This window comes from Papio anubis, chromosome 6 (assembly GCF_008728515.1).
Source record: "Papio anubis isolate 15944 chromosome 6, Panubis1.0, whole genome shotgun sequence".
In the NCBI taxonomy this organism is placed as follows: Eukaryota; Metazoa; Chordata; class Mammalia; order Primates; family Cercopithecidae; genus Papio; species Papio anubis.
The window spans coordinates 44,263,358-44,278,560 of record NC_044981.1 but is presented as its reverse complement, the minus strand read 5'-3'; the positions used below and the strand labels follow the sequence as shown (position 1 = coordinate 44,278,560).

General features: G+C 41.0%; 1 protein-coding gene across 3 annotated transcripts in view; it reads left to right on the top strand.

The window, feature by feature from the left end:
* CLIC5 (chloride intracellular channel 5) overlaps positions 1-15,203 on the top strand; it is a 132,019-nt gene that overhangs the window by 105,354 nt on the left and 11,462 nt on the right. For 2 of the 3 annotated variants that reach the window (XM_003897681.3, XM_009205297.4), the window contains exon 6: positions 3,926-8,711. The exons of the other annotated variant lie outside the window; for it this stretch is intronic. In XM_003897681.3, the coding sequence (XP_003897730.1) occupies positions 3,926-4,093 (168 nt within the window). In that variant the 3' untranslated portion in view covers positions 4,094-8,711. Of the gene's footprint in view, positions 1-3,925; positions 8,712-15,203 lie in introns of those variants that run through there. 3 annotated transcript variants of the gene reach the window in all.

Here is a 15,203-nt window from a genome sequence, read left to right as displayed (position 1 = left end):
CAATCAGGCAAGAGAAAGAAATAAAAGACATGCAAATAGGAAAAGAAGTCAAATTATCTCTCTTTACTGATGATATGATTCTATTCCTCAAAAACCCTAAAGACTTCACCAGAAGGCTTCTGGAACTGGTAAACAACTTCAGTAAAATCTCAGTATAAAAAGTCAATGTGACTGGGCACAGTGGCTCATGCCTGTAATCCCAGCACTTTGGGAGGCTGAGGCAGGTGGATCACCTGAGGTTGGGAGTTCAAGACCAGCCTGACCAACATGGAGAAACCCTGTCTCTACTAAAAATACAAAATTAGCCGGGCATGGTGGTGCATGCTTGTAATCCCAGCTACTCGGGAGGCTGAGGTAGGAGAATCGCTTGAACCCAGGAGGCAGAGGTTGCAGTGAGCCAAGATCGCACCATTGTACTCCAGCCTGGGCAATGAGAGCAAAACTCCGTCTCAAAAAAAAAAAAAAAAAAAAAAGTCAATGTACAAAAATCAGCAGCATTTCTGTATGCCAACAACATTAAAGTTGAGAGCCAAATCAAGAACATAATCCCATTTATAAATAGCTGCAAAAATACAATACAATATAATACAGTACAATACCTAGGACTACATCTAACCAGGGAGTTAAAAAAATATCCACAAGGAGAGCTATAAAACACTACTGAAGGAAATCACAGCTGACACAAACAAATGGGGAAATATTCCATGCTCATAAATTGGTAGAATTAATATTAGTAAAATGGCCATACTGTCCAAAGCAATGTGCAGATTCAATGCCGTTCCTATCAAGCTACCAATGTCATTTTTCACATAACTAGAAAAAACTATTCTAAAAATTCATGTGGAACCAAAAATGAGCCTGAATAGCCAAAGCAACCCTAAGCAAAAAAACAAAAACAAAAACAAAAACAAAAAAAAACCAAAAAAAAACTGGAGGTGTCACATTACCTGACTTCAAACTGCACTATAAGGCTACAGTAACCAAAACAACATGGTACTGGTACGAAAACAGACACATAGATGAATGGAACAGAACAGAGAACCCAGAAATAAAGCCACACACCTACAGCCATCTCATCTTCAACAAAATTGACAAAAATAAGCAATGGAGAAAGGACTTCCTATTCAATAAATGGTTTTGGAATAGCTGACTAATCATATGCAGAAGAATGAAACTGGACCTCTACTTTTCATCATATATAAAAAGTAACTTAATATGGATTAAAGATTTACCTAAGCAAGAATCCTAGAAGAAAACCAGGAAACATTCTGTACATCAGTTTTGGGAAGTAATTTATGATGAAGTTATCAAAAGCAATTGCAACAAAAATAAAAATTAACAAGTAGGACCCAATTATACTAAAGAGCTTCTGCACATAGAAACTATGAACAGAGTTAACAGTTAACCCACAGAATGGGAGGAAATATTTGCAAACTATGCATCTAACAAAGGTCTAATATCCAGAATCTATAAGGAACTTAAACAATTGAATAAGCAAAAACCAAATAATACCATTAAAAAATGGGCAAAAGACATGAACAGACACTTCTCAAAAAAAGACATAATAAGTGGCCAACAGACATTTTTTAAAAAGTTCAGTATCACCAATCACTGGAGAAATGCAAATTAAAAGCACAATGAGATACCCCCCTCACACCAGTCAGGATGGTTATTGTTAAAAAGTCAAAAAGCAAGAGATGTTGTTTGGTGTGTGGAGAAAAGGGAACACTTATACAGTGTTGGTGGGAATGTAAATTAGTTCAGTCACTGTGGAAAGCAGTTTGGAGATTTCTCAAAGAACTAAAAACAGAACTATCATTCGACCCAGCGATCCCATTACTGGTTATATATCCAAAGGAAAATAAATTGTTTTACCAAAGAAACCCCCACATGCGTTCATATGTTTATCACAGCACTCTTCACAACAGCAAAGACTTGAAATCAACCTGGGTGCCCATCAACAGTGGGCTAAATAAACAAAACGTGGTACATATACATGGTGGAATACTACATAGCCATATAAAGAAACAAAGTTATGTCCTATGCAGCAACATGGATGCAGCTGGAGGCCATTATCCTAAGCAAACTAATGCAAGAACAGAAAACATGAAACTACATGTTCTCACTTGTAAGTGAGAGATAAACAATAGGTACAAATGGACATAAAGATGGCGACAACAGACACTGGGGACTACTTGGCGGGAGGGATGGAGGGGACAAGTGTAGAAAAACTATGCTCATTACTTGGGTGACAGGATCAATTATACCCCAAACTTCAGCATCATGCATTATACCCAAATAACAAGCCTGCACATGTACCCCGTTGTATCCCCTAAAAAAAAAAACAGGGAAGGAAGGAAGAGAAGGAGAGAGACAGAAAGAGAGAGAAAGGGAGGGAGGGAGGGAGGGAGGAAGGCAGGAAGGCAGGAAGGCAGGAAGGCAGGAAGGCAGGAAGGCAGGAAGGCAGGAAGGAAGGAAGGAAGGAAGGAAGGAAGGAAGGAAGGAAGGAGAGAGGGAGGGAGGGAGAATGGGAGGGAGAGAAGAGAGGGAGGGAGGGGAGCCAGAAGTGATACTACTCTCCTGTTACCTCTACCCTAGCCTAGCCTGGAAGAGCTAGAGGAGGACCAGTTAATGTGCAGGTCCCAGTGCACAGTGAAAACAGGGGGGCCCTGTTTAAAAATTATTAATAATTTCCACATATTGACCCCAGAGCATTAAACCAAGAGCAGAGCTCTTCTGGGTGCAAGGTGAGACCACACAGTCACAGGTCCATGAAGCTGCCACAGCTAGAGAGACCTCATTAAAGAAACCATCCTGCTCCCCCCATTAAGAAAATGCATGCAAATGGGTACAAGCTAGGTCTCAGTGAATTATAATAATACTTGAGGTTTATTGAGTATTTAGTATGTGCCAGACACTCCTCTAAGCATATGATGTGTATTAACTAATCTATTACTCCAAAGTAGGTTTTATTATTACATCCGTTTTAGAGGTAAAGAAATTGGAGCTCAGAGAGGTTACGTAACCTGTCCAGTGTCACACAGCTGCTAAGTGGAGCCATGATTGCAAATCCAGTCAGTTGGGATCCAGAGCCCGTGCTTTTAATCACTATGCTCCTGTTTCTCTCAAAGCAAATACCATTTCTCCAGAAGTCTCCAGTCCACGTCCCCTCCGAGTGTGGCAAACCAGGGCAAGAACAGAAATCGGTATTTGCTTACTCTTATGTCATAGTCTAAACCTACATATACATTCCAATATCTAATTTGCTTTTCATGGGTTTTTTTTCCCTTCTATAAATGGGGACGCCATTTACACTTTGTGTAAAACAAAGTAAAGAAGAGAAAAAAGAAAAGAAAATTTGCTGGTAATTCTATCAATCAGACATAACCACTGGTAATATATAGGTATATAGACATCTAGCCATCATACATGTTTCTCCAAATGCATTATACTTGAACTTTAAGTGTAATTGTCTATCTTGAAGAGTTTTCCAGACCACTAGATTTTCTCAGCAGCATCATTTTTAATGTCCCTGCACTATGCCATTTTATTTGTGTAAGATAATGTATGTATTCACATATTGTTGGACATTAGTGCTGTGCACCATTTTTGTTATTCAAAATACTTCTGGGATCATAATTGTGTAGCTAAATCTTTGTATCCATCCATGATTATTTCTTGAGAAAAAAATCCTAGAATTTGAAACACTAGGTCAAAGGGCAAATTATATTTACTTAAGAAATTAAATTAAAACAAAACAAAAAGAAGACAGCACTGCCACCTTGCATTTCAAACATATTGCTAATGGCCCGTGGTGATGTGCAGAGGTTTCCTGCAGTGCACACACACTGGGATGGCCACTAACACTTTCTAATGATTTGTTTCATGGCTTCATACCATCTCTGTCCTGCCATCTCTGTTTTAGATTGTGGCCAAGAAATACCGCAACTATGATATCCCAGCTGAGATGACAGGCCTGTGGCGGTACCTCAAGAACGCCTACGCCCGTGATGAGTTCACTAACACCTGTGCAGCTGACAGTGAGATCGAATTGGCCTACGCTGACGTCGCCAAACGCCTCAGCCGATCCTGAGCACAGCCATTTTGCCCCATCCCCACTGCAGAAGGACTCAACCACTCCTCTAAGACTCCAGCTTCATAGACTCCTCTTTCTCACTGCCTTGAGGCACACTTTTTGTAATCAAGCCTCATCCTTGCTGGTATCATGGGAACTCCAGCTTGCTCTCTTTCACGAAGGTCCGCACCATCCCTGGCCTCCTCACATAGGAATCTAGCAGAAATGATAGACACAGTCCACCTCTTGGCCTGCCAGCCTGATCTGGGCTCAGCATGTTTGGGGTCAGTCAGTGTTGGAGAGCCCACATATGGGATTGCCACTGGCTTCTTCTGCCAATATCAAAATACCTTCTCAGATGCTTTAGAAACATGCAACACCAGCTCCTTTTGTACCCTCCTCTCCGTCCATACCTACAAGGCCAAGGACAAATGCCATCATCCTTCTTAGAAAGAGATCTATTACCCCATTAGGAGAGACAGAGAGAGTGAATGGAGGAGGACCGAGCTGGCTGTGGACTTGGGTGTCTGGTAAACACAGCTTCAGTCTCACTACTTCTAACACTCCGGTTATTGGGCACTAAGGGCCAGACTGGAAAGTCACTTGAGACACAGTCTCAGTTTGTTGCAGTGCCAGGAATGCTGTGCTGCTGCTGCGCACCTGGCCCGTGCTGTCCCTGGCTTCCATGCTGTCCAGGCCCTGCCAGAAAAGGAAATTGGCATGCAATTCTAAACTGCAGTGACTGGGATGGGAGGGGAGGGGAGCAGTGTTGATGCCAAAAGGCCCACGGGGTCTACCAGCCATGGGGTTTGCTTGCTTAGGAGTAGTTGTTTCAGTGGTGATTACAGGCCTCGGTTTGACTGTGCTTACCAATGAGTGGTTTTTGAGTTATGAGAAAGTGGATGGGAGTGGGAGGAGGAGGGATGGGTGAAGACAAAAGAGTTCTTTATGACTCTTGATGTTCCCTGGTAAACTTTTAAAAAGGCCTTCTCTCATGATCTAAGTCTTGGACTGGTGGCGTCATGTAACTGCTAACCGTACAGTAAAAACCCAAGAACCAGCCAAAAATGTCTTCCTGGTTTCTCCAAGCTGCTTCTGGAATGCAGGTCTGTTGGCTGGGTGCTCTCCAGCAGTTGCTCCTGCCTGATTCGGCTGTAGCCTGTAATGGGTAAGAGCCACGTTTAGGAGGTGGTCAGATCATGGAACACCTTAGGAAGAAAGTCCATGAGCCTTTCTGACTAGAAAACCATGTGGCTTGAACTTGAAGAAAAATATAGACCCATCTGGGTTAATTTTCCTACAATCAGACTTAACTGCCAGATGAAAAAAAAGAAAAATTTTTAAGCTAATATTTCACTCTTTTGTCATTCTCCTTGAGTTTCATCTCTTAAAAAGCTTACCCAGCCCGAGCTTGGGGACCTGCGCAGAGGAAACTAAGAAAAATACTCTCATCAACTCCCTCTCCCAGTGAACGCCCAGTGAGAAAATCCATTTGCCACAGGCCCTTACCTTCAACAATCCCCCTTCTATGGCGTTCGCTGGGAAAGGGTGAGGCTCCCAAGTGCCGGAAAGCCCCTGGACTTGGCTCATTTCTCAGTAAGGGCAGGACAGCACGGGTCCTTTCCATAGAAACATCAACAAATTCTAACCCAAGCAATCCCTGGACCTACCTGCCTCCAGGGATCTCTGAAGAAAAAAGGTGACCCATTGATCAAATCAGAGGAGAGGAAGCAGGAGGCCTCCTAGAGCCCACTGAGGAAGAGGAACTTTCTCAGTAGGACACTTTATAAGCCTGAGAAAGCTTTGAAAAGACAGAATGAGTTGATTCATTTCCACCTCTAAAGGAACCTTTCCAGGTCCCCCTGGAAACTGTGCCCTGGAGATGTTTAACAAGGAGAACTGGTGAGGAAACAGTCCTTTTTTACTGTAGGGAAAAGCCCCAAACTGGCCTCCTGGGGAATGAGGGCTGGAATGATCCCGAAGGCCTTTTAATTAGTGTGAAATCCTGCTGTACTCAGAAATCCTTCCCCGAATTTACAGCACAGGCAAGATGACCTAAGAGGCAGTTTACTTCCCTGAGACCCACAGTTGGGCTGTTCTGGAAACACATCTGTGAATCATAGCCAATTGCCACAGAGAAAACAGAACCAAGCGTCCGGTGAGGTGACTCCACCCCAGAGAAGGCTGCAGAATTCCAAGGACTCGGATTGGATGTTCAGAATTCAGCAACTGGCAAGTCCTTAAAAACAAACAGGCCAAACCAAATCAATATTGCTGTTTCTAGATGTCCCTTCTTGTGGTTGAGTTAGTTTTACAGAGATAAATATATTAAGGCAAGGAGGTGGGGATGTTATATGATCAATTATAGCCATTTAAAAGAGAGGGAGGAGTTACAGAAGGAAGGCACTTCTGGGTCCTTAATTCAGAAATATCTTCATATTTCAGCACTGGTTTGTCATATAACGCAAGTGACTCTGGACTAAGAGTTATGGTGTCTTATGACTAGATTTATTATGGTATATTAAAGTAACAATACCATTAACATTACCTTCCTTTTTTTTTTTTTTTCAAAAGAGATCTTTCTCCAGATGCTTCAGCCTGTCTAGGCTTCTTATCATATGTGCAGCACATCATGTCTCAGCAACAGTGTGGTGAGGTCCTTAGGTGGCCCAAGAACAACTCAGGGAGCATGGGAGGGTCTGCAGTTGGGACCCCACACTACACAGCTATAGGGTAGGAGGTTTCTTTGTCATTGGTCCTGAATGAATACGAATCGCTCAGAAAGCATTTTGGTGGCACAGAAAGGGGATGTATTTGTGTGGAGATCTTATTTTATTTTGTATTTATTTATCTCCTTTGACTTGCACAGCACTATTGGGGGTGGGGGAAGCAGGGTAGTGGGAGATGAAGAGAGAAGCAAGAGTCAAACTCAGAATGACTGAGTTGAATTCACCGTCTATTCAGCACTGCCTGTTTCTGAGGTTGGCCCAGAGAGAAGGTATTGAGTAAGATCTTAACAACTATAAAAAAGTAAGCTGGATAAGGAAAATCATGATGGATCCAGAGCACAGTTTCTTCAGCTCCTGATACAGAAAGTCAAATGCTTGATAAATTCAGTCACAGATGTGAGCATGGCTATATTCTTTTAAACAAGAAGTAGAGTGACCTAGCACTAAGCAAATGAACTGAAATGTCGGAAACACAGTCCATCAGCTTTTTTGGCCACACGATCCCAAACTAGTTTTAGCTTGGGAAATGGGCCTGTCCTCAGCGTCACCTTCTTGTGCTGGTGGGGCCAGCGAAGTCTTGATCAGAAAAAGGCCACACCAAGAGTGAGGTTTCCCGGGCTGCCTTTTCAGGCCCTTGTCAAATGAAACAACAGAAGCTCTTCACAGTTCTGTGCCCCATGGCCACTCGACAGACAATACCAAGCATCTTGAATTGTCATAAGATGGGTCATGCCTGAAATAGATCTTGACCATATGAGAGTCCCAGAAATCAGCAAGGCCTGGACAAATAGAGAATTAAGAGGGAGGCAGAGGGAAGAAGGTGCAGGTTGACCTTGTAAAGAGTTTAGCATCACTGTGAGAGACTGTGTCTAAAATTAAACTGATCTAGAAGCAGCAGGTAGGTATTTGGTAAGTAATTCTGTGACTCGCCTCAATTCCCACTGGCCAGGGGTCATCTCAACTGCACAGTGAATCAAGACGCTGGTGTCATCCTTCTTGGAAAGAGGAAATGTTAACTCATGGTTAAAACTAAGTACAATGATTCCCAAGGGATCACTTTCTTATTTTTTTAAATGACATTAACGAGAATCTTTAAAAAAGCATCAGAGAAAGACGTGTGCATGTGAAGCACCCTGATTCTGATGTTACAAGAACTTAAGTGAACAGGACCTGCTGCACACAGCCCCATTGTCTTCTATCCATTTCTCTTTATCATTCAAAGCAAGCATCATGTGCCCTCCTCGTGAGCACACATTCTTCTCCTTTGTCAGTATGTGTCTCCCAGCTTAGTGTCAGGATACTTTCGATTCATAATTATGTATGATCCAATGTGTACATAATTTCATTTAACGTTATTTAAAGAAATAGATCCAATTCCTCTCTTGCAACCAAAAATAAATAAAATACATTGCCTCAATATAAGGTTTGGGTTATTCTGTGTTTCTATAGAGGCAATCTGTTTTTGGTAAAATGTACTTTTAAGGATCCAGTCATCTAAAGTATTTTATGTAGAGTTAGAGATTTCACAATATTGACTATACATATATTTAAAATATAAAATATCCAACTGATGTTTGAATTTGTCTTACTTTCCTGACCACCTCGTTGTTCCATTTTATAAGGTGGGGAGTTAACTAGCTTAACAAAAGATGCTTAGCTTTTGTAAAAGAGCAAGTGTTTCATTTTACAAAGACACTCCAAATGATAGTTACTTGATTTTCTCGAGACCTTGAACTGTGGTGATGAAATAACAGGACTTGCTTTCAAGCCTGAATAAATGTAAAATGCCTTTTAATGAAGATAGAGCTGAGTGTTTTCCTCATGAATCTGAACCAATTACAAATTTGTGTTCCAGTCTTGATTGGTATTGACTGATTCAAATAAAGTTGGTTTATTTTCACATATTACAAAAGTGGTCATCTAACTTCTTATTTGAGGTGGGAATTTCCTATGCTGTTTTAGATGACAAGTATGAAGTACCTTTTTTCCACATAAAGGTTAATTTATTTTCCCATTATAAAGGGAAATGTTTACTCTTTTTAAAAATCAAAAGCACGCCTGAATAATTTTTGTATTTTAGTAGAGATGGGATTTCACCATGTTGGCCAGGCTGATCTCGAACTCCTGACCTCAAGTGATCCAACTGTAACCCCAGCTACTTTGGAGGCTGAGGCAGGAGAATTGCTTGAACCTGGGAGGTGGAGGTTGCAATGAGCCGAGATCACACCACAGCCTGAGTGACAGCAATAGAGCAAGACTCCCTCTCAAACAAAACAAAACAAAAAAATCAAAAGCAAATGGAAAGGAGTAAGAAGAAAAGGAAAAGCACAAAGTTTGTGAACCAGCCATCTTAGAACCATTTTTTTTTTGCAAGGCTAAATAAACATTCTTTCATAATACTTGGGCTAGGTAAAAAATTATACTGATGCCCTTTCAGTGTTTCATATTTCCCATCTGCATTGTCATCCATAGAGGTAGATCAACAGTGACAGTCCAGGTATAATTTAAATAATTCCTTAAAATATCGTTCTTCTTGTGCCCAGAGCTCTCTGTTGGCTCTCAGTGGCTTGTGTAGCCCTGTCAGCATTCCTGGGCTGAAATCCCTACTCTCAACACCACATCACTGACTCTGGTTCAGGTTCCCAGAATCCTTAGTAAGCTTTGCCTGAAGCCAATGTGACGTCTGATGAAGACTTCTGTGAGCATTCACATTGCTAAAGGGTACAAAGTTCTCGGCTGTCTCTTGTGTCCTCTAGACTCAGTCATAACAGCACTTCATTATCTTGGAATAGATGAAACAGCAGACCCAGGGGTGGATCCTGATGGGAGGTGTAGCCTGATGGGAGGGGCTCAGGGCAGGTGCAGCAGATGCAGCTGGTGGTCACCCCAGCATCCCGACTCCCATCTTCCACAGGCAGAGCTCTCATTGGGTCAGGAGTCCACCATCTCCCTCCTCGGTACTCACCCACACTACTAAGATGACTGAAGCGAGGGTGATTTCATCCCCAGTTCCAAGGGTAAAGCACAAATGATCTGGGCCATCCTGCTGGCTGTAGTTGGTTTCAAAGTGGCTCCTGACCAAGTTCCGCCCAGTATTGTGAAGGGAGATTTGCTCAGGAGCTTCTGAGAAAGATCCCCTTGTTCTTAAGAAAGTGACTCCTTAAGTCACTGCTTCTGGATGTGGGTATGAGGCCTGGAAGTGCTGCCGTCCTCTGGGGACCCTGAGAGGGTAGCAGCCTCAGGGCAAAGGCAACATGCTACAAAACACAGCAAGAGACAGAGACAGAACCTGGGTCCTTGATTTGACCACAGAGTTGCTAAATCAACAAACCCTGAAACTGGTCCTAACTCTGGATTTCCTGTTCTGTAATTCATCCCAGATTGTTTGAAGGTGATTTTCTTTTCCCCCATGAGTGACCCAAGGCATTCTAAGTGGTATATTAGCCAAGTTAGTTGTGGTGGTTATTTTTTTAATAGCCAGTTAGATCATCAGACTGCTCACCCAGGAGGCGTCCCAGGCTTCCACTGTGTGAACGTAGGGCATCTGCTCTCCAGGCTGACCAAGAGCTGGGAGCATGGGAGACATCATCTCTCTGTGTCTTGGTTTCCTTAACGGTGCTATGAAGAAACCAAGGGGCACAGGATGGCAGTGACTGTGTCTAGCATTGAGGAAGACTAAGTCCTATTCCAGACAAGGTTCCAGAGAAGTAACATTGGAAATGAGAGTATCTCATTACACTCAAAGGTGTTGTGACCTACACTTCTTTTATTTATTTCTTTTACTTTTATGTCTAGTGGCTAACCTACCCAGAGCCCCCTGTAAGTTTTACCTTGTGGGAAAAGGCATGGAGTATAAGACTGGAGAGGTAGGAAGCTCAGGATTGAAAACAAAGAAATGAGAATTTGACTGCTAGGTCCATCATTAAACTAATATGTGACCTTGAGCAAGGCTCCTTTCTGGGCCTCAGTTTCCTGAAGGGAGTTACGAAGTCTCCTTGGCTATGAGAGTATACAGTCTCTGATGAAGAGTACTTTTTGGTAATAAAGGGTTATTTTAAGTGGAATGACATTTCAACCAATTGGAACATTCAGTCTATTGGGAGGTCTCTCTGTGGTCTTCTTTAATGGAAAGAAGCCAAAACCCAGAAAATACACAGCCATCAGGTATTTGTCTATGTGAGTTTTTTCTTTTAAAGTAAATTTCAGAGTATGACTTGGAGTCAATTTACATTATATGGGTCTCCTATCTTTCTACCTAGATTCACTGAAATCGACATCCATGTGCAATAAACATGACTCTGAGGCCCTGCAACTGGGTTCATTCAGCTGCATTTATTTATGCAAAGAGTAAAGCATAGCCAAACTTTGGGAAGATTTTTAATTAAAAAAAGTGGAGATGAGAAAAGCAAGTTTCAATGTAATCCTCCTTTAACTAGAATATCTCAATGCCCCACTCTTATTTCCAAATTCATACAGGCCTTGGAGTCTAGACTGCTAAGATGCATAATACAAATGCCATAATAGAGACCAGTGTAGAACCCAGTACTATTCCATCTGTGGAGCAGTGCTTGGTTTCACACCATTTTCAGTCTGTCTAGAATTGTTTCCTGTGTGTTAGTCACTGTTACCACCCTGTCCCCAATTAAAAACTAAGCTCCTTTAAGAGATAGAGTGCAGGTTATTCAATTTTTGTGCTGTGTGTCACCTTGTCTAGCACTCAGCAAATATTAGATGCTCAAAAGTATTTATTAGTGGTTGACTGGAGAGATCATGAGACACTATTGCAGACTTCTGGGTTCACCTTGGATCTCACTCTTCATTTCCTTCTAGTCTCTGACACCCACTGTACCATAATTCTGAAAATAGATTGAAAACGGAGAGCTAAGGAGAGAAATAGGTGTTTGTGTTAGTTAAATACGCTTCTAAGGTGCTTCTGAAGAATGAATCCTTCTAAAACAGTGTGTACAGCATTTGTCTATCTGGCTGAAAAAATCAAAAGCTACCTAAGCTTATTTTATCACATGGTTCTGATGAGTTAATAATTTAGTCAGTTGTCCAAATTAGCCACAGAATTGTGCCTAGATTAGGTGTTATATTTAGAAACAGGTTAGAAGCTTTGAGGTGAGGGTGATTCTGGATGCCATAGTCCTAGAATTATCTAGCTAAATAAGGTTTAAACAAATGCATCTTTTTTCTGCATATAGGTTCATCAGGGAAAATTTTGAAAATACAGATAATAAATAAAAAATAAATAAATTATACTGGTAATCCTTCTGCCCACAGATAACCACCTTTAATTTGTAAATAATTATTTTCCCAGACCTTTTCTAGTGAGATATAAATATAAATACGAATAATTTTTTTTAACAAAACAAGAGCTAATATTGAGAACTGAACCTAATGTACCTTCCTGTCCCCGTGATAAACAATTCTGGGGCAAATATGTTTTTCTGTTTCTATGCCAAACAATACTAGGACCAGACAAAACAAACAACTTCCTACTTTCTCCAGGAAATATTTGCTTACTTATCAACACCTACAGCTTGCTCAATAATAACTGTTCAAGACCTCACCTTACAGCGCCCATTGATTCAAAGCTTTTACATTATAAACTTTGCCCAATTCCAGCCCATTTTCTGCCTTTCAAGACCCACCTTAAAATCATTTGGCCCTAAATGGCCCTAAGACCCTGTAAATATCCTTCCCTTCTGATGTGCTACTAAGACTCTGTCAAGGAGGTATTCTTCTGTGTTAAAATAAATCTGATAAACTTAGCTTTTCTTGGTCAACAAGTTTTTCTAGCCGTCTTTTTTGAGAATTATCATTAGCCAACACTCTACACACTTTTGTTAATGGGATTTTTTCTCATGCATACATCATGAATATCTTTCCATGCCCTTTTTCACCTATAACATCATTCTTGTGTATTACATTTAACCAGTTCCTTATTATTTGGCCCTTAGGGTCACTCTAATTTTTTACTCTTATAATTGATGCTATAATGGAGTACCAATAAGCTGGCTTCTTCATTATGTCTATTTTTCCCTTAGAATAGATTTCTGGAGGTGGAATTGCTAAGTCAAAAGGCACATCTATTGTAAGGCTCTTGAGATAGATTGCTAAATTTACCTCCAGATTGTTCCAAGTTACTCTCTCACCAGCAGAATACAAGTGCTTATTTTCTCACATCATCACCAGTATTGAGATGTGTTATTTTTCAATTCCACTAAAATGGATAAGTGAAATACACCTCATGGTTGTCTCTTTAATCACGTGTTGAAGATCTTTCCCAAGGACACAATTCCACTTTCTTTACTACTGTTAGGTTCTCTCTTTCTCAGACAGAAGTGTGCTAGTTTCCTCCCCTCTAACTTAGCTACATGTCCATGAGACTGCCACACCATGGGATGAGTTGAGTATGAACTGGTTCTTATGGTAGTTGTTGCTCCCTTTCAGTATATTTTGAAGTAGATGGCAAAACATAGGTTCTTTCTTTAACTAAAACATAAGAAAATTAGAAAAAGAAAAAATTTCTTTTTTTAGTCCACATAAGGATTACCATTTTAGGTCAAACCCAGTATATATCCCCGCAATATAGTCTCAAGGGTACTAGGAGCATATTATGGAAATGGGTGTATATGTGTTGTGGGGGTAGGGAGTTCTCTCTGACTTACAGCTTTGGAAATATTAGTATTGGACTTGTGAAGAGCTGTTTTCTACCAAGAAATTCCACCAGAAATTCTCACAATTCATTGAGCTCTTGGCCTTCAGCATAAGATCGATCAGGCTGCCATTAGGGAAGATGAGTGTGGATGAGAGAAGAGAAACCTGGAGAGCTGGCAGGCCCTGCCCTGGGGTTTGTGGAAGTGTGATATAGGAAAGTGAAGCAAGAGAACCTAAAATCAGAGTCTATATTTCTAGAAAAATGGTCTGCAAAGTACTGTGGCCTCGAAAGTAAGACCCAAGAGACAGGCAGATCTTCAGTTTTAAATCCTAAATTAATTAATGGCATAGGAGACTTTACATTCACCTGGAACCACAGGACTTTTGGAAAATGTTGGTCTTCAATCTTTCTTCTTGCACCCACATTATGTATCACACACTTCTGCCTCTTATCACATTGACAGTGATTCTCAAAGGAATTCTTAAAAAAAAAAACAAAAAAAAAAAAAACAGGATGGCACTAAATATTTGGCCCTTGATTTATCAAGTTGTCATACAACATGAAAACAAAAACTAGGAGAAAGGTGGTGAATGTGAAAGAGCATGAGACTCTCGCTGAACCACAACATAATAAAGACGACAACAGGGCCAAGTTCAACATCCAAAAGAGACATGGAGCCCAAAAGCTAGCGTGTGGTTATTTAATTCTAGAAAAGGGAACTGTATAAGGGTGTTGAGGAAGATAATGAAAGGAGCAGTTAAAACGTAAACTGCCCACTGGAGACTATTTTAAAATGCTTTTTTGGAGTACCTTGCAAGGAGCTCCAAAGTCAATAATAAAAGCTCCTATAAATGCATCAAGGCAGAATGCCAACTAGATAATCAGTAAGACCACTTGACCTAGAGCTGCACTGAGAACTCTGTGTAGCTCTAAAATGGAAAAAATATGGAAAGGCAGTTATTTTTCCTTTAACTCTGTGAAGATGAAGAAAGACAACATGGACATTTTAACTCACTATTTTGAAAGACATTGTTCATAAATATGGATTCAAACATATGCCTAATGCACTGAAGGCAAAAACCGACAACAGGAGGCATCCTGAGAGTGAAGCCACCAGATAAAACACATGGTTGCATCATGGAAATAAGCTCCCCTAAGAGGGGCAGTGAAATGCCTCCATACAGGCAAGAATAAAGCCCACACTGCACCCACAGGATCATAAATTCTGAACTATCAGTTGTGGCTCATTCTTTGAGATACTGGTCTGAGACTACTGAGTCCAAAAAGACCAGCCAAATGCTAGGCTTCCTCTAGAACATTCTTGGCCATGACACAAAAAACTTCATCTCTCCCAGTGCAAAACCAAGGTGTGGTCACTCCTTTCTGCAGTTCCAACTGCCATATCACAAATAGTGTTAAAGGTGGTCCTCATGTGGTAAGTAGTACATACTTATATTATCTCACATTCTTACAACATTCCTGTACCATATCTATTTTCTTATTTACAGATATAGTCTGAGGCCCACAACAGTTGCTTATGTTCATAAGCAATAAGAGCTAGGATTTCAACCCAAAGACTGCCATCACGTCTCATAGGTGAGGAAAACAGACTGCAACAACCAATAGTTTTCCTCAGTCAGGAAGGCAGAGATGTGATATGATCAAACAGAAAGTCGTGAAAAACGTCGTGAATTGATCTCCAGATATAGTGTAAACCAGGTAGCACACAGTACGG